Below are 26,477 nucleotides of genomic sequence, written 5' to 3'. Positions count from 1 at the left end.
CAGAGTTGTGTTTTTTGTTTGCATTCCGACCGCAGGTATTGTGGTCAATGCAAACATGACTCCTTGTAAGAAAAAAGGTGTCAGTTATGTTGCCAGATAAAAGGGTAAAAAAACAATTATCATTCATAATCAACGTTTTTGGGTTTAGATCGCGTTATTTATAAATGTGTCGTGACCCTCCACCACCCGACACGGCCAATCAGTAAAAAAGTGTCACGTTGACAAAAGACAAATAGTTCACTGCTTTAGCCCACCGGTGTGTTGAAGCGTGAAACCACAACATTTACAATTTGAGTAGTACGACGTTTCGCTGGTAATTGCATCCAGCATCATCGGGCAATTCGCCAACTATCATGTTAACATGTTTTTGAATCACCCTTTACATTACACCGCACACTTTGTTTACCCAGAAAGTCACACTTTTTTTCGCCCCGCAAGGGTTCCTGATGGGTTTTCGCAGCATGAGGGCGATGTTGCCACGTGTTTCCTAATTAAGTTACTGGCGGGTACTTTTTCATTTTCGTGCATTCCTCTTTGCTGCCTCGTTCGTCTAGAGTTCCCTTTCCCGTGGCTGCTCATTCATTAATTCCTTCTGCCCCCCAGTGTGTGGAACTGCCCCCCCCCACTACCGTCCATAAATGACGTCACGCGATTTTGGACGATTTTTGACCCCCCCCCCCTCGTCACACGGCGTCACAAAAAGTCAGACCCCCCCTCAAATGAACGTCACAAAGCTCTGCCCCCCCCCCAAAAAAAATAAAACATGCTTCAAATCGCTTTAAACTATTGTCATTGTAGTGCATATTTAATATGGCGCTGCAATCTGATGTTGTAGGAGAAAACATTTATTAAAAAGTATATTTAATTAAGTAGAACGTGTTGTCTATATTTATTTAAAGTTGCGCATTTTGATGTGACGTCACATTTCTCACCCCCCCCCCCCTCGTCACACATCGTCACAAATGTCTGACCCCCCCTCCCCCTAGGTGCGTGACGTCATTTATGGACGGCCCCTCATTCATTCATTTCAGCTGCCCCTCCCCCCTCCACTCGTTGTCTGCCACTTCCACTGGCTCCCTTCTCATTCATTCATCCCCCTCTGCTGCCCCGCCTCGCCTGAAACCCCTCCCGTTTCCCCCCATTCATAAATCCCTCCCTTGCTGTCCAGTGACACCCAACCTCTGGCCGTCCCACTTTCATCCTCCGCTGCTGTCGTGGCCACTCGCTCATCCCTCTCTGTCGCCCCCTATTGTCTGGAATGCCCCCTCCTGGCCGTCTCTCACTGCATGTTAAAAGCGCTTTCCCTTTTTAAATCCTTTATATTAAGTTCACTTTGCTTGCTTGCTTGCGCGCTTACGACCGTGCAAAATCTTTCGGTCGTTTTTTAACCCACTTCCCGTGATCCAATCGAGCTGACATTTTGCACACAGACTCGTTGTGCGTGACAATTAATGTTCGTGAAAAACATTTTCCAAAATTTTCCACTTTTTAGGAAAAAAAAAATGTCATATTTCATTTAAAATACCAATGTGATAAAAATGAAACTCTTACTCAAGAAAAACAGACATGAATAATAAAATAAAACCGATGCCACGCATATAAAGGATGTATAGTGAAAAACTTTGTTTCTACGGGTTAATTTTTTGTTGCTGTTGTTAAGGTCTAAGCTCAAGACCTTGGACTCTACGTCTGAGACTACATCTGCGAGGTGGCTGGTCTCTTTATCTGTCCTGTAGCTTTCGACATTACCCCACCCTCGTGGAGACAACCTGGGTCTATCAATGTACGATGCCCCCCCCCCCCCCCCCAATATTTGACTCGCATATTAAGTTGACAGTCACGCACTAACACGTGCCCAGCAATGTATCTCATTCGTCGTTATCGTCCTCCGTGGTCGATCCGCTGCTGGATGAGGGCCAACATCAAGGCGCCACCCACAATCCCCTCGCCATCCTGCCACGTGACCATAATCCACCTGGCACACCTGCGCGCGGGACGATTTCATTGCTCCATCTCCGCCCCTTCACTGCCGCCCTCGTCACTGTTATTGACCATCGACAGTTTCATCCCCCATATAGACATTGTGTCTTGTGTTCTAGCTACTGTAGTTGTTCATAATCAACGTTTTTGGGTTTAGATCGCGTTATTTATAAATGTGTCGTAACCCGCCACCACCCGACACGGCCAATCAGTAAAAAAGTGTCACGTTGACAAAAGACAAATAGTTCACTGCTTTAGCCCACCGGTGTGTTGAAGCGTGAAACCACAACAATTTACAATTTGAGTAGTACGACGTTTCGCTGGTAATTGCATCCAGCATCATCGGGCAATTCGCCAGAATCGGTGGGCTAAAGCAGTGAACTAATTGTCTTTTGTCAACGTGACACTTTTTTACTGATTGGCCGTGTCGGGTGGTGGAGGGTTACGACACATTTATAAATAACGCGATCTAAACCCAAAAACGTTGATTATGAATAATATTGGTTGCGACAGCCTGCTACGTGTTAAACTACTGTAGTTGTTATATATTATTCATATTCTTTGTTGTATATCATGTCGAGTGAATACGTATTGTCGTATCTATCGTTGCCTCCATCTCATACCTGTCAACCCCTTATCAGTGCCCTACCTTATTACAGATCAAATCAGGCTTGATTGGTCATCCTTATAAATCTCAACGTTCATCCTACAATGTCCCAAGACAAGGTGAAACACAAATAGACAAAACAAAGTTGTTGCCCGGATTTAAACGGCTGTACGCCGTATGGACCTGACAACTCAATTTCCCTGCACAAGAATACGGGTAACCCGTATGGGTTGACAGCTATGTAATCTAGATTATGTTTATATAATTAGCAAGTCTTGTGCATTATTTGTATCGTGTAGTGTATGCTTAAATATATGATGCAATGTTTTATTTTAAACACAGTATAATCTAAAGTGCCCGTGCAGAAGATCTAGTGCATAGCTATTGTCTAGTATTTAACATATACACAACTCTCTACCTGTCTGACTTGGTGGTCTAAGACTCTAAAATATATGCTCCATATATTTTTTTATTTGGTTCTTTCGGTAAAGTCACGTAGTTAGAAATAAAATAAAACAAATCACGACGTTTCGATCGCAACACAAGCGGTCGTCGGCATCACGCCTGATGACTTTACCGAAAGAACCAAAGAGTTTGGATTCCTGCAGTCATGAAACTTCAAATCAAGATATATGGTCTCGTATCAGTGGCCTGATTTCGCTCAGCGTGTTGACAGCGCCCTCTTAATGGAGGTTTGAGCCGGCAAGTGGAAACACGGATAAAGGAAGTTGAACACGTAGTTGGTTTTCGCGACGAATATCATCCATAAGACAGGTTAAAGTTCAAGTTCATTTATTAGGTAAAGCCCTGTGAGCCATTCGGCTTTTGAATCGGGTGCAACCGCAACAAACAAAAAACAAAAACATGAACAAAAACATCTTAAAGTGAATATGTGACTGAGTGCGTAAATATATAAATGTGTTGGTAAAACCCGCCACCACCCACCTGATGAAGCAAGCTGTAATTACTGGCGAAACGTCGTTACTCAGATTGTAAATGTTGTGGCTTGCCTCTCCGACACACCGGCTAGTGCTGTACTACTATACTACACTACACACTAGTGCTGTACTAGTGACGAATTGGCCACGTTGTTTACGTGACAACCCTTACTAGTTGGCTGTGTCGGGTGGTGGCGGGTTTTAACGACACACATTTATGTGATCTAACCCCCCCCCCCCCCCCTGTATTGTGGATGACTAAAGGAAACCTACGCAGGTGAATCAGCCTTGGGCAGGTCACGTCGCCCCGAAAGCGTTGATGGCCGATGGTCAATAGCTAGTAGTGGCGGGAGTGATCGCTAAGAAATGAAACGCATCGGAGAGGATGCGCGCCCCAGAAGGAACAGCTCGTGTTTAAGTGGCTCGATCCATCGCGGAGCCGTGAGAGGTTTGCGACGGCTCGGGGGGAAGGCCTTCATCCAGCAGTGGATTGATAAATGGCTGATAATGAACAAGATTTCACACGCGCGTGAATTCGGGACGCGAAAATGCGATTTTGCGTTGGCTGTGGCGCAAAAAAGACAAACAGCAAAAGCTGAACGCATTCGTCAACAACACTGTGACCTTAAAAGTAACAACAATCAAAAAATGGAATTGGAGACGTTTCTGAGCATGTGCCTTTTTGCAAATCTCATCAAAATTCGCTCAGCTGCAAAGACACGTGCTTCCGGGTCCCGCCCTTTGGGGGAGGGGTGGGGGAGAGGGGCGGAGCGAACTCCGCCCACGCAGGATATACCGGCCAATCATCGTGCGTGGTTCATATTCTTAGTTTTTTTCGGTAAAGTCACGTAGGTAAAAAATTAAAATTAATCAAAGTAAAATAAAAATTTTATTTTATTATAAAATAAAAATTTTATTTTATTTTATTTACTTTTGCAGTCACGAAAGCTTCAAATCTAGAATCGTGTGTGGTATGTCCCCGCCATAAGATGTTGGAGGAGAGGGGGCAGCTGAATGGGCGTGGACTCGTTATAATGACGCCCCCCTTTTATTGAGGCCCCGTTCACGCAGGACGCGTGGACCAATTAGTGCCGCGCTCGAGGGTTATGTCCCGTCCTAAGCCCGGGGGTGGGGTTCTTTTAGCTCTAGATTTGAAGCTTTCATGACTGCAAGTATTTCATATTCTTAGGTTTTTTTCGGTAACGTCACGTAAGTAAAAAATTAAAATTAATAAAAGTAAAATAAAAATATATATTTATTTTACTTTTACTTTTATTAATTTTAATTTTTTACCTACGTGACTTTACCGAAAAAAACCTAAGAATGTTCTTTGAGCTGTTCGATGAGTAGGGAAGCAGGGGGGCGGACTCACTCTCAACGAGGCCACGCCCCCTTCACGTTGAGACCACGCCTACGCAGGACCCGTTGACCAATCAGCAGCGCGCTATGACCCACCCTTTGGGTGGGAGGGGAGGCGAGAGAGGGGTTGGGAGGGGGTGGCGAGAGGGCGGGGCTCACAAAACAAACCGTCAAAAGTGCGCGTGGCCAGCCATAATAATTCTAGATTTGAAGCTTTCGTGACTGCAAGGATTCATATTCTTAGGTTTTTTCGGTAAAGTCACGTAGGTAAAAAATTTATATTTTACTTTTATAAATTTTAATTAATATTTTACTTTTATTAATTTTATTTTTTTACCTACGTGACTTTACCGAGAAAACCTAAGAATATCAGCCATAATAACCCCGCCCCCCCCCCAAACCGCGTCCCACCCCCGTTTTCAGTAGTGGCACCGCCCACGCAGGACGCGTGGACCAATGAGCGCCGGCGCTTCGCGACTGTGAACTGGAGGGTGGGGGGGGGGATTCGGGCGGGGGGCTTGTAGGGTTGGCGAGTCGGTGAGAGGGGTGTGTCTAGGGTGGGGGGGGGTGTAGGGGGGGGTTGTGTGGGGGAGGGGTGTGGGGGGGGGTAAGGGGGGTTGTTTCGGGGGGGGGGGGAGAATCGGGGGGGGGGGGCTTGTAGGGTTGGGTAGTCGGTGAGAGGGGTGTGTCTAGGGTGGGGGGGGGGTGTAGGGGGGGGTTGTGTGGGGGGTGTAGGGGGGGGTTGTGTGGGGGGGGTGTAGGGGGGGGGTTGTGTGGGGGGGGGGTAGGGGGGGTTGTTTCGGGGGGGGGGGGGAGAATCGGGGGGAGGGGCTTGTAGGGTTGGGTAGTCGGTCAGAGGGGTGTGTCTAGGGTGGGGGGGGTGTAGGGGGGGGGTTGTGTGGGGGGGTGTCGGGGGGGGGTTGTGTGGGGGGGTGTCGGGGGGGGTTGTGTGGGGGGGGGGGTAGTGTGGGGGGGGTAGGGGGGGTTGTGTGGGGGGGGGTTGTGTGGGGGGGGTGTAGGGGGGGGGTTGTGTGGGGGGTGTAGGGGGAGGTTGTGTGGGGGGGGGTAGGGGGGGTGTGTAGGGGGGGTAGGGGGGGTTGTGGGGGGGGGGGGTTGTGTGGGGGGGGGTGTGTGGGGGGTGTAGGGGGGGTTGTGTAGGTGGGGGGGGGATTCGGGCGGGGGGCTTGTAGGGTTGGCGAGTCGGTGAGAGGGGTGTGTCTAGGGTGGGGGGGGGGGTGTGTAGGGGGGGGGTTGTGTGGGGGGGGGGTGTGTGTGGGGGGGGGGTAAGGGGGGTTGTTTCGGGGGGGGGGGAGAATCGGGGGGGGGGGGCTTGTAGGGTTGGGTAGTCCGTGAGAGGGGTGTGTCTAGGGTGGGGGGGGGGGTGTAGGGGGGGGTTGTGTGGGGGGTGTAGGGGGGGGTTGTGTGGGGGGGGTGTAGGGGGGGGTTGTGTGGGGGGGGGTAGGGGGGGTTGTTTCGGGGGGGGGGAGAATCGGGGGGAGGGGCTTGTAGGGTTGGGTAGTCGGTCAGAGGGGTGTGTCTAGGGTGGGGGGGGGTGTAGGGGGGGGTTGTGTGGGGGGGTGTCGGGGGGGGGGTTGTGTGGGGGGGTGTCGGGGGGGGTTGTGTGGGAGGGGGGTAGGGGGGGTAGTGTGGGGGGGGTAGGGGGGGTTGTGTGGGGGGGGTTGTGTGGGGGGGGTGTAGGGGGGGGGTTGTGTGGGGGGTGTAGGGGGAGGTTGTGTGGGGGGGGGTAGGGGGGGTAGGGGGGGGTTGTGTGGGGGGGTTGTGGGGGGGGGTTGTGTGGGGGGGGGGGGTGTGTGGGGGGTGTAGGGGGGGTTGTGTAGGTGGGGGGGTTGTGTGGGAGGGGTGTGTGGGGGGGGGGTTGTGTAGGTGGGGGGGGTTGTGTAGGTGGGGGGGTTGTGTGGGTTGTGTGGGGGGGTGGGGTAGGGGGGGTTGTGTGTGGGGGGGGTGTGTAGGTGGGGGGGGGTTGTGTGTGGGGGGGTGGGGGGGGCTCGTGGCCGTTGACGAAGCGCGCTGGGGGGGGGGGGGTTTGGGTGCGGGCAGCGCGCGCGCAGTGCACTCTGGGTCGCTGCGTCAGGAGCTCCGGGGCGGTGCTGGTGGCGGCAGCAGCAGCGGGAGCGGCTATCTCGGTGACGAGAGAGAGGCAGTAGCAGCAGCAGCAGCGTTCGTCATCGGCAGCAATAGCAGCATCAGCAGCAGCAGCAGCATCATCAGCAGCGGCAGGGCTTTCTGCACAAGTGCGCGACCTCCCCCCGGCCCGAGTGTGCCCCACACAATGTCCAAGTTCGACCAAGTGCTGCTTCTGGAGCCGCCCAACGAGCTCAAGTTTAAAGGTGAGAGCGTGGCGGTTGGTGGTTCGTGGTGGGTGGGTGGTTGTTGTTGGTGGTGGTGGTTGTTGTTGGTTGTTGTTGTTGGTGGTTGTGGTTGTTGCAGAGGGACGTGACTAGGCGCTTGCCCCGTGTCGTCTCCCGCCGCCGCCGCCGTTTTTTTTTGCCGCCTGCCGACTAGGCCGCGCCGCCATGTTTTTTATCTCCGGCTTCTTCGCGGTAGGCGACGAGGAGAGAGATGAACAACAACAACAACAACAGCAGCAACAACAATAATAACAACAACGTTGTTGTTGTTGTCGTGGTAGTCGTCTCTCGCTCGTCACGCGGAGCGAGAGACGGAAGATAGAGCCTAGAGAGAGAGAGAGATGAGAGGAGAGACGGGGGGAGGAGGAGGAGGCACTCTCGATAGGGGCCCGATGGTGGGGGGAGGAGAAATGCGGTCGATTTGTGTGCGGAGCGATTGAAGGTGGACAACTAGTGGGGTGGTGGTGGTGTTGGAGTCCACTCGAGGTGGGCGGTGGACTTTCTTGCCTTAAGGAGGCGCCCGAGGCTTGCTGGAGATAACTCGAAATCACGCGAGATGGACAATGGGCGAGATACATTCCCAAGCAAAGGTGGACTGTGTAGTAGATTAGAGATGGGCGATGCACACACTGCAGTACTTGAGAAGACACGGGGCTTGTTGAGGATGTTTGTTGAGGATGTCATTCGAAATCACTCGCGATGGGACAATTGGCGAGATGCATTCCCAAGCAAGGTGGACTTTGGAGTCGTGATTAGTGGGTAGATTAGAGATGGGCGATATGCACACACTGCAGTACTAAAGGTGACACCGACGCTTGCTGAGGAGGTAACTCAACTACCTCGAGATGGACACAATACGCGAGATACATTCCCAAGCAAGGCGGACAATGTCGTAGAGTGGGTCCACCCGAAATGGGCGATGGACTTTCTAATTTAAGGACACACCGAGGCTTGTTGAGAAGGTCACTCGAAATTACTCGAGATGGACAATTGGCGAAATGTATTCCCAAGCGAGGGGGACAATATAGTAGTAGATTAAATCGTGGATACGTTAGAGATGGGCAATGCACACTGTCGTCCACTGGAGATGGACACCGAAGAGATGGACACACGGGGAATGATGGACAATGGGGGAAGGTGCGTGTGTATGTACTGCAAGCGAGGTTAACGAAAGAGCAGTATATTAGATGGGCTATATTCTTCGAAGACACGAGGGATGTACAGCATACTTAAGGAGGTTGCATAATGCACCAGATAAAATGTACAAAGGAGGAGATATGCACGCGAGGTGGACAATATCGTGAATGATCGATGTGGGCAGTGCGCTGGACGGCCACTGCGATAGGCACTAGACTAGCAAGACGCTATGTGAACAAACAAAAAATACGAACACTTGGGTTAGGTGAGACGCGAGAGAAAAGACGTACGTCTTTGAGGAGATGGACACTGGGGGTGAGAGACCACGTGTTAGGATAGGCGGTATGGTAAATAGATTATATGGGCGCAATGCACTTAGAAGACACTGGATTAAACGCTGCCCCTCATACACTCAAGGTAGACTGGGAATACACTGGAGAGGAGGCCAGACTAGTGGGAAAGATTAGACTAAATACTTGCGTAAATTCGAGCGTAGATGCTAAATAGGTACAACGTGGATTGGATGAGGTGGACAGCAGGATGAACATTCTGCTGGGAGTGCCACAGTTGAGAGATGTTAACTACCTCGCCTGGTATACAGGAGGTTGTGGGTTCGATCCAAGACCCTGACGCCTGCTGTATAATTGGAGTTTGCGGTGTCTCTCTCTCCTCGTGGTCGCGTGGATTTTTCTCCGGGTCCTCCAGTTTTTCCCTCCACATTTAGAATCGGTGTGCGCTTAAGAGTATTTGGCTGCGATAAATTCCCACATGATAAACCACTTTTGTGTAGGTATCATTTGTGGCCAGGTCGCGTCTAAAAAATAGCTATACAGCTCATTGGGCCTTACCTGGTAAAATAACAAGTCTTTTTTTTTTTAAACATAAGATTAGGTGCACAATGCACCAGATGTACAATAAAGTAGGCACTGGGAGTAGACACTAAACTGTAGAAATATAGACACGAGGAACACAAAGGCTATATATAAAATAGTATAAACGGACACTAGACTAAAGAAAGGATAAACACAAGAATATATGAACAGTATTGGAGATCGATAATAAACTAGACACTGCCATAGTGGGCATTAGATTAAAGACTTCACTGACCAACGTGGCTAAGCGTGGTCAAACACCCCCCCCCCCAAAAAAAAAGTGTGCCACAGAGCCCTTTATCCAGAAGCAGATTTGACAAATGTCTGCACATTATAATTATTTTAAACTGCATATAACACTGGACAAGAAATACCCAGCCTGTACATTGAGGGACCAGATCAGATAGACACTAGACTAGATAGACAATGCACATGAAATTAGATGCTACGCTGGACTACATGCAGACTATAGACAATATAACACTATGTCAGATAGACATAAGACCAGACGCTTACTTCACTTAATTGATTTTACATTTCTTGTTTATCCAGGAAGGTCACAGAGTCACGGGACTCGTTTTTTTTCAGGAGCATCCTGCATTTTGGTTTTAATTTGAAGATTCTTTCAGCCGAATAAGTGCGAGTGTTTTGTATCTAGATACATGTATCTAAGCCTACGTGTTAAATTGAGTGGTTTTATACCCGTGGGAGGAGACTGGAGCGCCCGGAGAAACCACCCCGCTGCGCGCGAGGAGGCAATGCTCTATCCCCCGTACAGATGGAAACAGATGTCGATTAGGCCACTTGCTGGTTACTGCTTTCTCCTGCCGAGCCAGGGTACGACACCTCAACACCCAACGGAAAGGGATTTTCACGTGACTTGTGCGATCCACCAATCCTGGCATCCCACAGTGTGCTGGATTCGAGGCGCGTGCCACCACCGCCTGGCATACACCAGACTCAAACGTAACAGTGGACTGGAAACGACAAGAATTTGGCATGAAACTACTGTTGCCTAACACAAACACAAATGTGAATGATTGTATTGGCTACGAGAAGGCAACGTTTTAAGTGGGACTAGAAACGATTACAAGACAATACAATTTTTATTTCACACAAACACCCTTTCACGACCAATATCTTTCTCATTTTGTTTCAGGTTAGATTGTGTAAGTATGAAGTCAATTAGAGCGATAGCCCCGCCATCACCTGACACAGCCAAATAAATTAAGATTGTCACGTGGGCACATGTGACACTTGAGTCTGTTGAGAACCGGTTAGGTTGAAACACGAGTACCATTTTTTTTATTTTATAAAACTAGGGACACTTAAACTTGAGTAGATAGATGATGGGCAGTAAACTAGAGAGACTGCATGTAACACTGCACTAGTTAGACACTACATTATATTAGCTATACTAAACAGACTGTACTATAACACTAGACATAAATACTAAACTGGGATGAGACTAGATGGACAATAGACAGACGATGACACTCTGGACAGCTTATTAGACAATGATAGTGGATCAATATTGGATAAGTGTCTTTATTCCACAATATTATAACTACTATAATTAGTTTGATTACATGATCACTCAACTAGTTGAGTTTAACAGTCAGCTAGACTACAGGCTACACTACACAGACACTACATTTCAATCGGCCTAGATCGAGAATAGATTAGACACTCAACTAGATAGAAATAAGACTAAATTTATATTACACTAGTCTAGACTAGACCCTAGATGAGTAATATACACCAGATGGACACTAGATTTGGATGATGACATGGCCTATCGGTACCACGTTTGCCGTTTAACCGTGCAGACCGCCCTGGTTAATCCCGCAGTCTGTACTGACCATTAAATAGACGCCGCCAACTGCCTTGCTCGCAGTGTGCTCATGAATCCCATGACATCATTGGAAATGAGTAGGCCGGCATCGATCACCTGATTTGGAATCCCAATGGAACATCTCCCTGCTGCTATGCAACGACTGCAGATCAAGTCTGTGCAGAACTGCGACTTCTTGGTCGAAGGGGAAAGCCTTTCGTGACAACGGTGCAAATGCCACATTTGACTAAAATGTGATTATTGCGTCAATGATTCGAAGTCTGGAGAGAGAACAGATTTTGGACAAGCGAGAAAAGGACTTAAGATTAATATTAGATATAAAATGATGAAGCTAAATCTTAAGCATAAGAGTGTTCTAGAAACAGACCAGACTAAACTGACAACATACTACAAACCAATAATAGTTTAGATAAAGACTAGACTGATTTGAGATGAAAACTAGCCTATAATAGACAGGAATTTACTTAAGAGTAGCCTAAATGCAGAAAATATAGATATGGACCACACCACGTAAAATTTTTATCTGGACAAACATATAAACGAGACTGTGGCGACTAGACTACAGCCAGACTGCACAGGAACGTGATACCCGGACCAGGCTGTATGGAGCTCGTTATTATCCACTACAGAGCCACAATCGATCTAAACCAGGCGTTAGATGCATACCAGAGGCAGAAACCAAGGACCAGATCCAAGCACCAAAACCATACATCAGATGCAGAAGTACAACTCGAAGCGGATAAAGGACCAGATTAGACACACAGCATTGGCTTAAACCTGGAAAAAAAAACTAGGATCAAACTATAACTTAACAAGAGCCAACAACCAGCACACCAGAACCGGAAAAGTCTAGAACAACAAAAATAAACGAATGGTAACTTGAGCAAAACTAGAACCGTTTGAAATCCAGAACGAAGAAGATAACCCCCCCCCCCCCCAGGATCTACAAATGGGGAACTCGGTGCGATGTTCTCACCAACACTGGAAAGCACGTAACCTTTCGACCCAGGAAAGGTCCTGGGCCATTCCAGCTGGGATCTTGTTCAATTGCTCCGTGGCCCTTAAGCGTTGATCCCACAATGCCGTGCTTGGTTTGACAGACAGTCCAGGTGAGAGCGTACAGCTCTCTTCATAAAGGAAGAAAGTGGGCCTGGCATTGAGTCCAATCGAACAATTGCACCTACTACAATACAAAGCACAGATTCGGCCAAGGTTTAAAATACTGTTGACATATCGGGTGGAGCAGCCACATTTCCTACCTCATTGCGCTTGATTGCATTCATCATATTGCAGTCAAGTTGACTGATGAATCCAGCACTCATTAATTCACTCCAGTCCGTCGCCTCCTTATAGCTCTGCTGTCGCTACTGCCATGGTTACCCTTCCTGTGAACTTGAGTCATTGATTCTCCACCCTTGTGGACTGACCGTTTTGTCGTCTCCAAACTGTCCAACAACCCACACTGCAGGTCACAACACACTCGTTCACATTCACCCATCCACTCACCACTCTGCAGGTCACAACACACTCACCCATTCACACACTCACCCATCCACTCACTCGCCACACTGCAGGTCACAATGCACTCACCCATCCACTCACCACACCACAAGTTACAATGCACTCACCTATCCACTCACCTATCCACTCGCCCACACTGCAGGTTACAATGCACTAACCCATCCACTCACTCACCACACTGCAGGTCACAATCTACTCACCCATCCACTCACCACACTGCAGGTTACAATGCACTCACCAATCCACTCACTCACCACACTGCAGGTCACAATGCACTCACCCATCCACTCACTCACCACACTGTAGGTCACAATCTACTCACCCATCCACTCACCACACTGCAGGTTACAATGCACTCACCAATCCACTCACTCACCACACTGCAGGTCACAATCTACTCACCCATCCACTCGCCACACTGCAGGTCACAACGCACTCACCCATCCACTCACCACACTGCAGGTCACAACTCACTCACTCACCACACTGCAGGTCACAACTCACTCACCCATCCACTCACTCACCACACTGCAGGTCACAATGCACTCACCCATCCACTCACCACACTGTAGGTCACAATGCACTCACCCATCCACTCACCATACTGCAGGTTACAATGCACTCACCAATCCACTCACTCACCACACTGCAGGTCACAACTCACTCACTCACCCATCCACTCACTCACCACACTGCAGGTCACAACACACTCACCCATTTGCACACTAACCCATTTGCACACTCACCCATTTGCACACTCACCCATTTGCACACTCACCCATTTGCACACTCACCCATTTGCACACTCACCCATTTGCACACTCACCCATTTGCACACTCACCCATTTGCACACTCACCCATCCACTCATCACACCACTTCTCTTTCCTCTCCTTCCTTCGCACCGCTTCACTTTGGAATTCCCTCCGATCGTCTCTGAACCCGAGCTCTCTTCTAACCTTGCTTAATTCAAGACACGTTACCTATCACAACTTGGTGATATTTGTTACTGGTCAGTTGGTGTTTTGGGCTTGTGCTCGGCAACTGCGATTAAAACGTAAAGTAAGGTGACGAGGGAGGGTGGGGGAGTGATTAAGAAAAGGTCAAATTCGAATAAGTTTTACCCTTTTCTGGCAATAAAACAGGTCTTAAGATGTTCAAACACCAAATAGATTTATTTTGCGAGGAATCAAGTCTGCATTAACCACAGGTACTTGTGGTGAACATACAAATATAACATGCTCTGATAATATATGCATTGTCTTTGAAACTGATTGGCAATGGTTTCAATATAAAAAAACAAAGTAAGGTTCCCGTGAGAATCCATACCCTCCTGGCTGGATATGTGAAGCAGGCCAGCTCACTTCACAATGGATGTGGAAATACAGCATGAGTCAGAACTTGATAAACACCAACACTAGAGCTGGATAAAGACCAGCAATAGAAGTAGAACGGGTTAAATATAAAACAGAATAAGAACCAAAGACCAGAGCCAGGCAAAGAGCAGAATTTAACAGAATTAACAATACAAACGTAAATGAACTGGACTACCATTGTATCGGAACCAGACCATCATAATTTATTATTTATACCACGCCTCGCAGGCAGGGCCTCTCAAAGCAGAGGAACAAAGGGGTAAATATGACGTTCAAAACAATGCAGTCGAGATAATATCCACTAGGGCAAGCACCACATAGAATCAGACAAGAGATGAACTTAAATCATTCCACCACTTCAGACAAGAATTGGAATCGAAAAACTACGCCCAGCCATTCCATCCTCTGTGCCCGCCTCCCCCACCCAGCCCCTCCCCACCCCCTCCATGACGGCCGATGCCGGGATCGTCCTTGCCGATACGCGTGCTGTTGGAGGGGGAAACTCTGCGCTCACCCGCAACGGCCATGTCCATGGGAGACCTAATTAGCGGAGAATCTAATTTAGGCGGCGGGATAGGAGGTGAGCGGGGATCGTGTTTCTGTCACTGTAAATTTAGTCAAGCGGTGACGTCGGCGGCATGCTTCCCGGCTCGCCGCTGTGCTTAGCCCCTGCCCCCCCCCCACCTCAGCATTCATAGAGGGTGATGGCGTGTGGAAGTCGGTCGCACGGAACGTTTGATTGCACGTATTGTTTGATAACACGGAGAGGGAGAGAAATTTCACTCGCCCGCGTTTAGATCCCGCGGACCGTTCCGTCGCGCGGATACCGTTGTCAATCGCGCAGAACATTCGTTCCATCACCCCGGAGGCTCCCCGGCACGCCCCCGCACTGAACGTTCCATCGCATGGGGAACATTCCATCGTGCGGAAGTTTCAGTCGCAATTCGACGTTCCGTCACGTGGAACGGTCCGTCGAGCTAAAGTTGGATCGCATAAGGTTCCCTCGGCACGGACGAATCGGTACGATTACTTCCCTGCCGCAACCCGAACGGTGCGTGGTGTCCCGCCCCGCGCAGGTCCATTCACGGATGTCGTCACCACGAACCTAAAGCTGACAAATCCATCCGAAAAACGGGTCGTGTTCAAGGTGAAGACCACGGCGCCGCGCCGGTACTGCGTGCGGCCCAACAGCGGCATCTTGGAGGCCGGCTCGTCCATCAACGTCTCTGGTAAGTACGGCGCTGTGTCACCGGGCACGGCATTGCCAGCACCAGCCATAGACACGATCTAAACGGGCGCCTGAATCTTCCCCGCGCTGTGACAACACAACCGCCAGTAGCCTGAGCAGCTGAATTTCTTGCGAGCGTTCATTCCACGAGAATATGAATATTTATACTGGAGAAATCCGATGAGCTATTAAGCTCTTTTTCACGCATGTCAAATGTCCCACTAGGTGGGGCTCTGCTATCCCAAGTCCTCTCGCTGTCTCCGATTCGTCGCCGCCCCCCGCAGTGACGCCGCATGCTTTCATGCCCTCGTTGGCGTCGCAGTGGCGAGATGTTAACTCCCTCGCCTGGTATGCAGGAGATCATGGGCTCAATCCTGACTGATGCCTGTTTAGCATTTGGCTGCTGTACATTTTCACGTGTTGGGGCACTTTTGTCTAGCTCAGTGGGCCTTTCCTGGTAAAATAAAAAATCGTTAAACAATACAACTCCTTGCCATTCACCCTTCATTTTCCCTCTTTCTTTTGCTCGGCTTTCATCGTTCTGAACTTTCCAATGTAGTCTTCCGGCTTTTTGGCCACATGACCGAACCATCTCAGTCCTCTGCTCACCCAACTTCCACTCTGTGGACGCTGCTGCTACATTGACTCTCTGTTTCGCCTCCCCAGCTCCCGTTAAAGAGGACTGTTTAAATTTCGATTTAAAGCTTTCGTGACTGCAGGGATTCATCTTCTTGGTTCTTTCGGTAAAGTCACGTAGAAGGAAAATAATAAAATAATAAAAATAAAACATAATCAAATAATTCTCACGACGTTTCGGCCACAACGCAAGCAGCCGTCTTCAGGTGGAGAACAGGTCTGTCAGACTCTGTCTACTTGACATGGGCTCAATCTTGACTCTGTCTACTTGACAGACCTGTTCTCCACCTGAAGACGGCTGCTTGCGTTGTGGCCGAAACGTCGTGAGAATTATTTTATAATGTTTTATTTTTATTATTTTATTATTTTCCTTCTACGTGACTTTACCGAAAGAACCAAGAAGAGGACTGTTTAACGTTCGGGCAAATAAGTGACATGATTTTGGGGGGCTTCCAGCGACAGCATTTCAAAATGAGAATCAGAATATTCTAGATTTGAAGCTTTCATAACTGCAAGGATTCATACTCTATGGTTTTTTCGGTAAAGTCACGTAGGTAAAACAATAAATAAAATAAATGAAAACAACTAAATTAACGTCGTGATTTAATTAAGTTGTTTTCATTTATTTTATTTTATTGATTGTTTTACCTACGTGACTTTACCGAAAAAACCAAAGAGTAAGAATCAGAATGTTTACACCGGAGGAATCCGACAAGCTATAAAGTTTTTTTTCACAGATGTCCAGTCGGGGGCGGGTCAGAACATTGCATTGACTTGGATCAACAATTTTTCGATTGCAACACAAGCAATCATCATCAGGTATAATGAAATAGCGACATGAAATCTAACCAGAAAACTATAGACAGACATATTAGCAGACAGATATCACCAAGATACATAGAGGGAGCAACACAGGAACCAGAGAGGGGTGATCATCTCTATGGGGTGGCCTTAAATAGACAGAGGGGGGAGGAGGCAGAGAGAGGGAGGGGGTTGGAGAAAACATTTGCATATCAATGAGTGGTCCAAAAACAAGGTTCTGCAAGTGCGATGACACGGCAAGCAAGTCTGAAAATCAGAAGGACAAACTAAAATTCAATAACCTAGCAAAATATCGAAATGTAATGTAATACAACACAGAGGGTCGGTCAACACACAATTAACGCATAGCCTGGTTGATTACGTATTTCAAAGATTGCTAAGTTAGAATTTAAGTGTGAACATTCCAAAGAGAAGACACAGGCAGAGAGAAGAGAGAGAGAAAAAAGGATAAGCTCAAAACTCTCTCTCTTCTCTCTGCCTGTGTCTTCTCTTTGGAATGTTCACACTTAAATTCTAACTTAGCAATCTTTGAAATACGTAATCAACCAGGCTATGCGTTAATTGTATGTTGACCGACCCTCTGTGTTGTATTACATTACATTTCGATATTTTGCTAGGTTATTGAATTTTAGTTTGTCCTTCTGATTTTCAGACTTGCTTGCCGTGTCATCGCACTTGCAGAACCTTGTTTTTGGACCACTCATTGATATGCAAATGTTTTCTCCAACCCCCTCCCTCTCTCTGCCTCCTCCCCCCTCTGTCTATTTAAGGCCACCCCCACAGAGATGATCACCCCTCTCTGGTTCCTGTGTTGCTCCCTCTATGTATCTTGGTGATATCTGTCTGCTAATATGTCTGTCTATAGTTTTCTGGTTAGATTTTATGTCGCTATTTCATTATACCTGATGATGATTGCTTGTGTTGCAATCGAAACGTCGTATGCTATTATTTAATTTAATTTATTATTTTATCTTTAGACGTGACTTAACCGAAAGAACCAAATAATCATTTACTGCAGTCACGAAAGTTCTAAAATTAAGATTGGATCAACAAGATCAGCTTTATTGTTCGTATGCAGACAGGTGCCAGGTGGATTATTGTATCGGAGAGCTGTTGAGAGATGGCGACGACTTGGAGCCACTTTCATCCGGTAGTGGAATAAGGGCTGGAGTTTCAATTAACGTGTCAGTGTCACCTCCTCCGCTGATGGGGGGGGGGGGGGGGGGGGGGGTGTAAAACATCGGCCATTCACTCTCCCGGCTTGCTCTCACCCCGTTGCTAAAGAACCGTGCAGAGGATTCGTTTTTACTTAACTTTCGTGACTGCTGGAAATCATATTCTTTGGTTCTTTCGATAAGTCACGTAAATAAAAAATATATTTGTCATTTTTTTTTTATGATTATTTTTCTATCTACGTGACTTTACCAAAAGAACCAAAGAATACAGATGGTAGGTGTTGAGCTTCTCGTACGATTGCCGTGGATGGAGCTTCACTGTGATGGGAGCTTGACCACTCCCAAGGAGATGGCATCGGTAGCCTGCCAAGAGTATGACTGGATTCGTTTCTCCGTTGCCTCCCTCTGCCACCGATAATACAAGGCACAACGCTTCTCCTGTTTCTGTTTCTTCACTCGAACTTTTCAACTGCAGAATTCTCTCCCGTTGTCTCTTTTCCCCAAGCTCTCATCATCATCATGATTTCATCATCATCATGATTTTGAACCCCACTACCTTGCTTATCTCGTCCAGGAGCATAAACCGTCGTGCAAATTCTGGTCATTCCCCCAGCGGCTTTTGGCGAGCCACCGGACAAAGAGGGTGGTCACCGCCTCGCGCGGCGCTTTCAGACGCGCTCCTCGGCCGTCTGGAACGCTCTTCCTTCCGATATTAGGAAGCCACTGGCGCTCTGCACTTTTTAATAATTTAGATTGACGAACTCATTTCTTTAGAAATGCCTTTTGTGCTCGGTTCATTGTCCTTCCCCCGCACGTCCAATTAGCGCAGTTGGCTATGTACGGTATGAAAAAAGTTGAACATGCTAAAATGATGGCCATCATCAATCGTCTAATCCACTTCTGCATGATGGCTTCCACCAAGCCGTCGCCTCTTCTTGCATTGCAACGATCTCGTAGTCTAGATTGGGTGGTTCGCAACCTTGCCAAACCAGCGGGGGGCGGGGGACGATCCCTCAACCTTCAGACATTTTTGCAGATCGCCATGCAGTCATGAAACGTGGCGTTTTTGTGCAAATCAATCGTGCCTGCAACAGTTCCGCGGACTGCCTGGCCGTGGTCTCGCGGGCCACGTGTTGGAAGCCGCTGAAACTCTGGGGTTTCATCCATCAACTACCATTTCACACTTAGGTGGTCAAGCCAGATAACCGCGTCTGCTGTAATGTCTCCTTCGTATGTGTGGATCGGGGCATTGTGTCGTTATACGTTGTGCGGTCTATGCTGGAGTTTCGAAGGTGGCTGGCCGTGGTGCTGGCCTTCGCAGCTGCTTCCTAACAGCACTTGCCTCAACAGTGTTTAGGTCATACGGGGGGCATCTTTGTATGTGCATGTGTGTCTGACGACTGCGCGTGTTACGACTGCGTGTGCATCTGATGACGGTGCGTGCGTCTTATCACTCGGCGCGTGCGTCACCGTCCCTTTCCTGTGTGCGTATGTGCGGTGTGTGTTTACGTGCTCGATAACAGCACTCGCCCTCCCATAGTCTGTTGGGGCTACCCCCTGGGGGGGGGAGGGAGGAGGGGGATCTTTGTGGATGTGATGTAACGACTGCGCGCGCGTCTCTGATGCCCGTCTACGTCTCTGACCGCCGTTTCTCCCCCACCTCCGCCGCTCCCCCGCAGTTATGCTGCAGCCCTTCGACTACGACCCCAACGAGAAGAGCAAACACAAATTCATGGTGCAGACGATGTTTGCGCCCCAAGACACGTCGGACATGGAGGCCGTGGTGAGCCGCGGCGCTGTCGGTTCCGCCTGCTGTAAAACTCATCAGCAGTTCACTTTTCGCGGGGAGGGTGGTGGTGGAGGGGGAGGGAACAACGTCCGCTTTGTCGCCGCACAATAGTGAGCATTGTACCCTAAATACGTTTCGTCGCCTCGACGCCAATTAAGTGGCTGTCTCAAAAAACTTGACAACCCGTGTGTGTGTGTGTAATCATTTGCACTTATAAGGAGCTTTTCCACGAAAAAAGTGTCTGGCCCCATCATGCGTGAAAATAAGCAAGATAAAGAAAGACCCGGGTGGCGAAGAACAGTCAAAGAGGGGCACAGCTAATTAGGAAACCCTTAATTAGTAGGAAGTTCCACAACCGTGGGGGGAGGGGGGGCTTCAGTAGGAAGTTCCACAACCGTGGGGGGGGGAGGGGGGGCTTCAGTAGGAAGTTCCACAACCGTGGGGGGAGGGGGCATCAGTAGGAAGTTCCACAACCGTGGGGGGAGGGGGGGCATCAGTAGGAAGTTCCACAACCGTGGGGGGGGGGGGGGGGCACCAGTAGGGATTTCTGCAACTGTGGGGGGAGGGGGGGCATCAGTAGGAAGTTCCACAACCGTGGGGGGAGGGGGCATCAGTAGGAAGTTCCACAACCGTGGGGGGAGGGGGCATCAGTAGGAAGTTCCACAACCGTGGGGGGGGGGGGGGGCATCAGTAGGAAGTTCCACAACCGTGGGGGGAGGGGGCATCAGTAGGAAGTTCCACAACCGTGGGGGGAGGGGGGGCTTCAGTAGGAAGTTCCACAACCGTGGGGGGAGGGGGGGCTTCAGTAGGAAGTTCCACAACCGTGGGGGGAGGGGGGGCATCAGTAGGAAGTTCCACAACCGTGGGGGGAGGGGGGGCTTCAGTAGGAAGTTCCACAACCGTGGGGGGAGGGGGGGCATCAGTAGGAAGTTCCACAACCGTGGGGGGAGGGGGGGCATCCGTAGGAAGTTCCACAACCGTGGGGGGAGGGGGGGCATCAGTAGGGAGTTCCACAACCGTGGGGGGAGGGGGGGCATCAGTAGGAAGTTCCACAACCGTGGGGGGGGGGAGGGGGCATCAGTAGGAAGTTCCACAACCGTGGGGGGGGGGGGGGGGGGGGCACCAGTAGGGAGTTCTGCAACCGTGGGGGGGAGGGGGGGCATCAGTAGGAAGTTCCACAACCGGTGGGGGGGTGGGGGGCATCAGTACCGGAAAGTTCCACAACCGGGGGGGGGGGGGGGCACCAGTAGGGAGGTTCTGCAACCGTGGGGGGAGGGGGGGCATCAGTAGGAAGTTCCACAAACCGTGGGGGGGGGGGAGGGGGCTCAGTAGGAAGTTTCCACAACCGTGGGGGGGGGGGGGGGCACCATAGGGAGTTCTGCAACCTGTGGGGGGAGGGGGGGCATCAGTAGGAAGTTCCACAACCGTGGGGGGAGGGGGGCATCAGTAGGGAGTCTCACAACCAGGGTGGGTGGGGGTGGGGCACAATTGGCAAACCATAGGGACCCTTGTGGTGGCATGTTGTTGTTGATGATACGTCCTGTATATACCCTGCTTGACTATGCTGATCTTTATGGGTTGCTGTGGAGATGTGGGCGCACAGAAGTACGATTTTCCGCACTGCCCTGCCCGCTGCCCAAAAGCCGATATATATATATATATTGTACATACAGCACCTTGGTAGAAGCACGAGCCAGGCTTCTACCTGCTTAGCTTCCACGTTGTGACAAAAGCGGGCACGTTTCAGGAGCTTTGGTAGCAGCTGTGCGCGGTTTGTCGTTCGCGTGCTTCAATCGTCCGCGTGTGCCCATCGGTGCAACGGTTACTGACGGTCCACTGGAACACTGTTGACCGGACGTTCGGAACCGGTCACCGGTTTTCGTCTTTATCAACCCCGCCCAAGGCTCCACCAGTTTTGATTTGACGCCGTCTCTGAAGGACGTTGCTACATCGGCGATGCCCTCACGGCGTCGCGTCGCGAGTTTCCGCGGCCGCGCCGTGCTCCCGGATCGTTTTTCGTGCCACGTGCCACGGGCAGTTTCTTGAGGAACTGAAGGGAACTAAAGAGTCTTGTCTGTGTCTCTGTTTGTGTCTGTTTGTGTGCCTGTCTCTGTGTGTGTGTCTGTGTGTGTGTGTCCGTGTGTGTGTGTCTTGTCTTTACCGCCCGCCACCTCAGTGGAAAGATGCTAAACCCGATGACTTGATGGACTCCAAACTGAGGTGTGTGTTCGAGCTGCCCCCCGACCAGGAAAAGCAGGTGAGTGTCTATTTTCCGTCGAGTTTGCGCAAACACGAAACGATGTTTATCATTGTTGTTGTTGTCGTCGTTGTTGTTACGCTCGTTTAACCGGTGAAGTCTCGCCGGGTCTCGTTTTGAGGAGAGTCCCGCCAAGGTTTTGTTGCGGCCTGGAGGCGACGTGGCTTTGTAGTCCCAGGTGTGCTCGTGTTTAGCATTGGGATGTTTGTCCAACGCCAGTGCGGTTGTACGGTTGTTTGGCTATGGGAAGTAAAGCGGAGTACCTGGATGAAACTCGTGCGGAACGTGGGGGGTGGGGGGGAATGATGAATCCGATGAGTACAAAGATGCACGCATACGGCCGCAAGAGTCGGGAATCGAACCCAGACCCTTGTTGCTGCGAGGCCACCAGTGTTACCACTGTGCCACCCTCCCCACCCAAAATAGCCCCGGCACCATGGGTTACTAGGTCAGAGTTCTGGTCAAGGACACTGACCAACCACCTGGTCCTGATGTGGGAAAGAGATGATGGTAATGATGGTAATGAACCTGGTGAGTGAAGAAGGCCATGCTTTTGAAAGCTATCGTCGTCAGATGTTCTACATTCTGTGAAGCTTTGAGGGCATAAAACAGACGCCAAGTTTGTCTTGTTGCCCAATGTTTATCCCAATTGTTCTTTTCAAACCCAGTTACTGGGCACAATCGCAAGCTGTAAAGAAAAAAAGATGGAGAGTTTGCACGTTTCTGGAATTGAGCAAATTGGTTCTAAGAGCTTGGGAGGGAGACGATGGGAGGGAGACGGTGGGAGGGAGACGGAGGGAGGGAGACGGAGGGAGGGAGACGGAGGGAGGGAGACGGAGGGAGGGAGACGGAGGGAGGGAGACGGAGGGAGGGAGACGATGGAAGGGAGACGATGGGAGGGAGACGGAGGGTGGGAGACGGAGGGAGGGAGACGGAGGGAGGGGAGACGGAGGGTGGGAGACGGAGGGAGGGAGGACGGAGGGTGGGAGACGGAGGGAGGGAGACGGAGGGAGGGAGACGATGGGAGGGAGACGGAGGGAGGGAGACGGAGGGTGGGAGACGGAGGGAGGGAGACGGAGGGAGGGAGACGGAGGGAGGGAGACGATGGGAGGGAGACGGTGGGAGGGAGACGGTGGGAGGGAGACGGTGGGAGGGAGACGGTGGGAGGGAGACGGTGGGAGGGAGACGATGGGAGGGAGACGGAGGGTGGGAGACGGAGGGTGGGAGACGGGTGGGAGCGGCGATGGGAGGGAGACGATGGGAGGGAGACGGAGGGTGGGAGACGGAGGGTGGGAGACGGTGGGAGGGAGACGATGGGAGGGAGACGGTGGGAGGGAGACGGTGGGAGGGAGACGATGGGAGGGAGACGATGGGAGGGAGACGGTGGGCGGGAGACGGGGGGAGGGAGACGGAGGGAGGGAGGACGGGTGGAGGGAGACGGTGTGAGGAGACGGTGGGAGGGACGACGATGGGAGGGAGACGATGGGAGGGAGACGATGGGAGGGAGACGATGGGAGGGAGGGAGTACGGTGGGAGGGAGACGGTTGGGAGGGAGACGATGGGAGGGAGCGGTGGGAGGGAGCGGTGAGGGAGACGATGGGAGGGAGACGGTGGGAGGGAGACGGTGGGAGGGAGACGGTGGGAGGGAGACGGTGGGAGGGAGACGATGGGAGGGAGACGATGGGAGGGAGACGATGGGAGGGAGACGGTGGGAGGGAGACGATGGGAGGGAGACGATGGGAGGGAGACGGTGGGAGGGAGACGGTGGGAGGGAGACGATGGGAGGGAGACGGAGGGAGGGACGATGGGAGGGAGACGATGGGAGGGAGACGATGGGGGGAGACGATGGGAGGGAGACGATGGGAGGGAGACGGTGGGAGGGAGACGGTGGGAGGGAGACGGGGGAGGGAGGGAGACGATGGGAGGGAGACGATGGGAGGGAGACGGTGGGAGGGAGACGGTGGGAGGGAGACGGTGGGAGGGAGGGAGAAGATGGGAGGGAGACGGTGGGAGGGAGACGGGGGGAGGGAGACGGTGGGAGGGAGCGGTGGGAGGGAGACGGGGGAGGGAGGGAGACGGTGGGAGGGAGACGGGGGAGGGAGACGGTGGGAGGGAGACGGTGGGAGGGAGACGGTGGGAGGGGACGGTGGGAGGGAGACGGTGGGAGGGAGACGATGGGAGGGAGGGAGACGGTGGGGGAGGGAGACGGTGGGAGGGAGACGATGGGAGGGGGGGACGGTGGGAGGGAGACGGTGGGAGGGAGACGGTGGGAGGGAGACGGTGGGAGGGAGACGGTGGGAGGGAGGGAGACGGTGGGAGGGAGACGGTGGGAGGGAGACGGTGGGAGGGAGACGGTGGGAGGGAGACGGTGGGAGGGAGACGGGGGAGGGAGGGAGAAGATGGGAGGGAGACGGGGAGGGAGATGGTGGGAGGGAGACGGTGGGAGGGAGACGGTGGGAGGGAGACGGTGGGAGGGAGACGGTGGGAGGGAGGGAGACGGTGGGAGGGAGACGGTGGGAGGGAGACGGTGGGAGGGAGACGGTGGGGGAGGGAGGACGGTGGGGGGAGACGGTGGGAGGGAGACGGTGGGAGGGAGACGATGGGAGGGAGGGAGACGATGGGAGGGAGACGGTGGGTGGGAGGGAGACGGTGGGAGGGAGACGATGGGAGGGAGGGAGACGATGGGTGGGAGGGAGACGGGGGAGGGAGGGAGACGGTGGGAGGGAGACGGTGGGGGGAGACGGTGGGAGGGAGACGGTGGGAGGGAGGGACGATGGGAGGGAGACGGTGGGAGGGAGACGGTGGGAGGGAGACGGGGGAGGGAGGGAGGGGGACGATGGGGAGGGAGACGGTGGGAGGGAGGGAGACGATGGGAGGGAGACGGTGGGAGGGAGGGAGACGATGGGAGGGAGACGGTGGGAGGGAGGGAGACGATGGGAGGGAGACGGTGGGAGGGAGACGGTGGGAGGAGACGGTGGGAGGGAGACGGAGGGAGGGAGACGGTGGGAGGGAGACGGTGGGAGGGAGACGGTGGGAGGGAGACGATGGGAGGGAGACGATGGGAGGGAGACGATGGGAGGGAGACGATGGGAGGGAGGGAGACGGTGGGAGGGAGACGGTGGGAGGGAGACGATGGGAGGGAGACGGTGGGAGGGAGACGGTGGGAGGGAGACGGTGGGAGGGAGACGGTGGGAGGGAGACGGGGGAGGGAGACGGTGGGAGGGAGACGAGGGGGAGACGATGGGAGGGAGACGGTGGGAGGGAGACGATGGGAGGGAGACGATGGGAGGGAGACGGTGGGAGGGAGACGGTGGGAGGGAGACGAGGGAGGGAGACGGTGGGAGGGAGACGAGGAGGGAGACGATGGGAGGGAGACGATGGGAGGGAGACGATGGGAGGGAGACGATGGGAGGGAGACGATGGGAGGGAGACGGTGGGAGGGAGACGGTGGGAGGGAGACGGTGGGAGGGAGGGGACGATGGGAGGGAGCGATAGGAGGGAGACGGGAGGGAGACGGTGGGAGGGAGACGGTGGGAGGGAGGGAGAAGATGGGAGGGAGACGGTGGGAGGGAGACGGTGGGAGGGAGACGGTGGGAGGGAGACGGTGGGAGGGAGACGGTGGGAGGGAGGGAGACGATGGGAGGGAGACGGTGGGAGGGAGACGGTGGGAGGGAGACGGTGGGAGGGGGGAGACGGTGGGAGGGAGACGGTGGGAGGGAGAGGGTGGGAGGGAGACGGTGGGAGGGAGACGATGGGAGGGAGGGAGACGATGGGAGGGACGGGGGGGAGGGAGACGGTGGGAGGGAGACGATGGGAGGGAGGGAGACGGTGGGAGGGAGACGGTGGGAGGGAGACGGTGGGAGGGAGACGGTGGGGGGAGGGAGAGACGGTGGGAGGGAGACGGTGGGAGGGAGACGGTGGGAGGGAGACGGTGGGAGGGAGACGGTGGGAGGGAGACGGTGGGAGGGAGACGGTGGGAGGGGGGAAGATGGGAGGGAGACGGTGGGAGGGAGTGGTGGGAGGGAGACGGTGGGAGGGAGACGGTGGGAGGGAGACGGTGGGAGGGAGACGGTGGGAGGGAGACGGTGGGAGGGAGGGAGACGGAGGGAGGGAGAGGGTGGGAGGGAGACGGTGGGAGGGAGACGGTGGGAGGGAGACGGTGGGAGGGAGACGGTGGGAGGGAGACGGTGGGAGGGAGACGGTGGGAGGGAGACGGTGGGAGGGAGACGATGGGAGGGAGGGAGACGATGGGGGGAGACGGGTGGGAGGGGACGGTGGGGGGGGACGTGGGAGGGAGGGAGCGGTGGGGGGACGGTGGGGGAGGGAGACGGTGGGAGGGACGGTGGGAGGGAGACGGTGGGAGGGAGGGAGACGATGGGAGGGAGACGGTGGGGGAGACGGTGGGGGGGGGGAGGGGGGAGACGATGGGAGGGAGACGGTGGGAGGGAGGGAGCGATGGGAGGGAGACGGTGGGAGGGAGGGGACGAGGGGGGAGACGGGGGGAGGGAGGAGGGAGACGGGGGAGGGAGAGGTGGGGGGAGGCGGTGGGAGGGAGAC

At 52.6% G+C, this 26,477-nt stretch overlaps 1 protein-coding gene across 2 annotated transcripts in view; it reads left to right on the top strand.

The window, feature by feature from the left end:
- The first annotated feature begins 6,956 nt into the window (after window positions 1-6,956).
- The window catches only part of LOC133355836 (vesicle-associated membrane protein-associated protein A-like), a 30,408-nt gene continuing 10,887 nt past the window's right edge, over window positions 6,957-26,477 (top strand). The window contains exons 1-4 of one of the 2 annotated variants that reach the window (XM_061573237.1): window positions 6,957-7,232; window positions 15,090-15,242; window positions 19,554-19,654; window positions 21,840-21,920. In XM_061573237.1, the coding sequence (XP_061429221.1) occupies window positions 7,175-7,232; window positions 15,090-15,242; window positions 19,554-19,654; window positions 21,840-21,920 (393 nt within the window). In that variant the 5' untranslated portion in view covers window positions 6,957-7,174. Of the gene's footprint in view, window positions 7,233-15,089; window positions 15,243-19,553; window positions 19,658-21,839; window positions 21,921-26,477 lie in introns of both variants that reach the window. The other variant, XM_061573236.1, reaches the window with a different exon arrangement.

This window comes from Lethenteron reissneri, chromosome 52 (genome assembly GCF_015708825.2).
Source record: "Lethenteron reissneri isolate LAM-NWPU_2019-01 chromosome 52, ASM1570882v1, whole genome shotgun sequence".
NCBI classification, from domain to species: domain Eukaryota; kingdom Metazoa; phylum Chordata; class Hyperoartia; order Petromyzontiformes; family Petromyzontidae; genus Lethenteron; species Lethenteron reissneri.
Note: the sequence above shows the minus strand (reverse complement) of the source record. Positions and strands in the feature narration are given on the sequence as shown.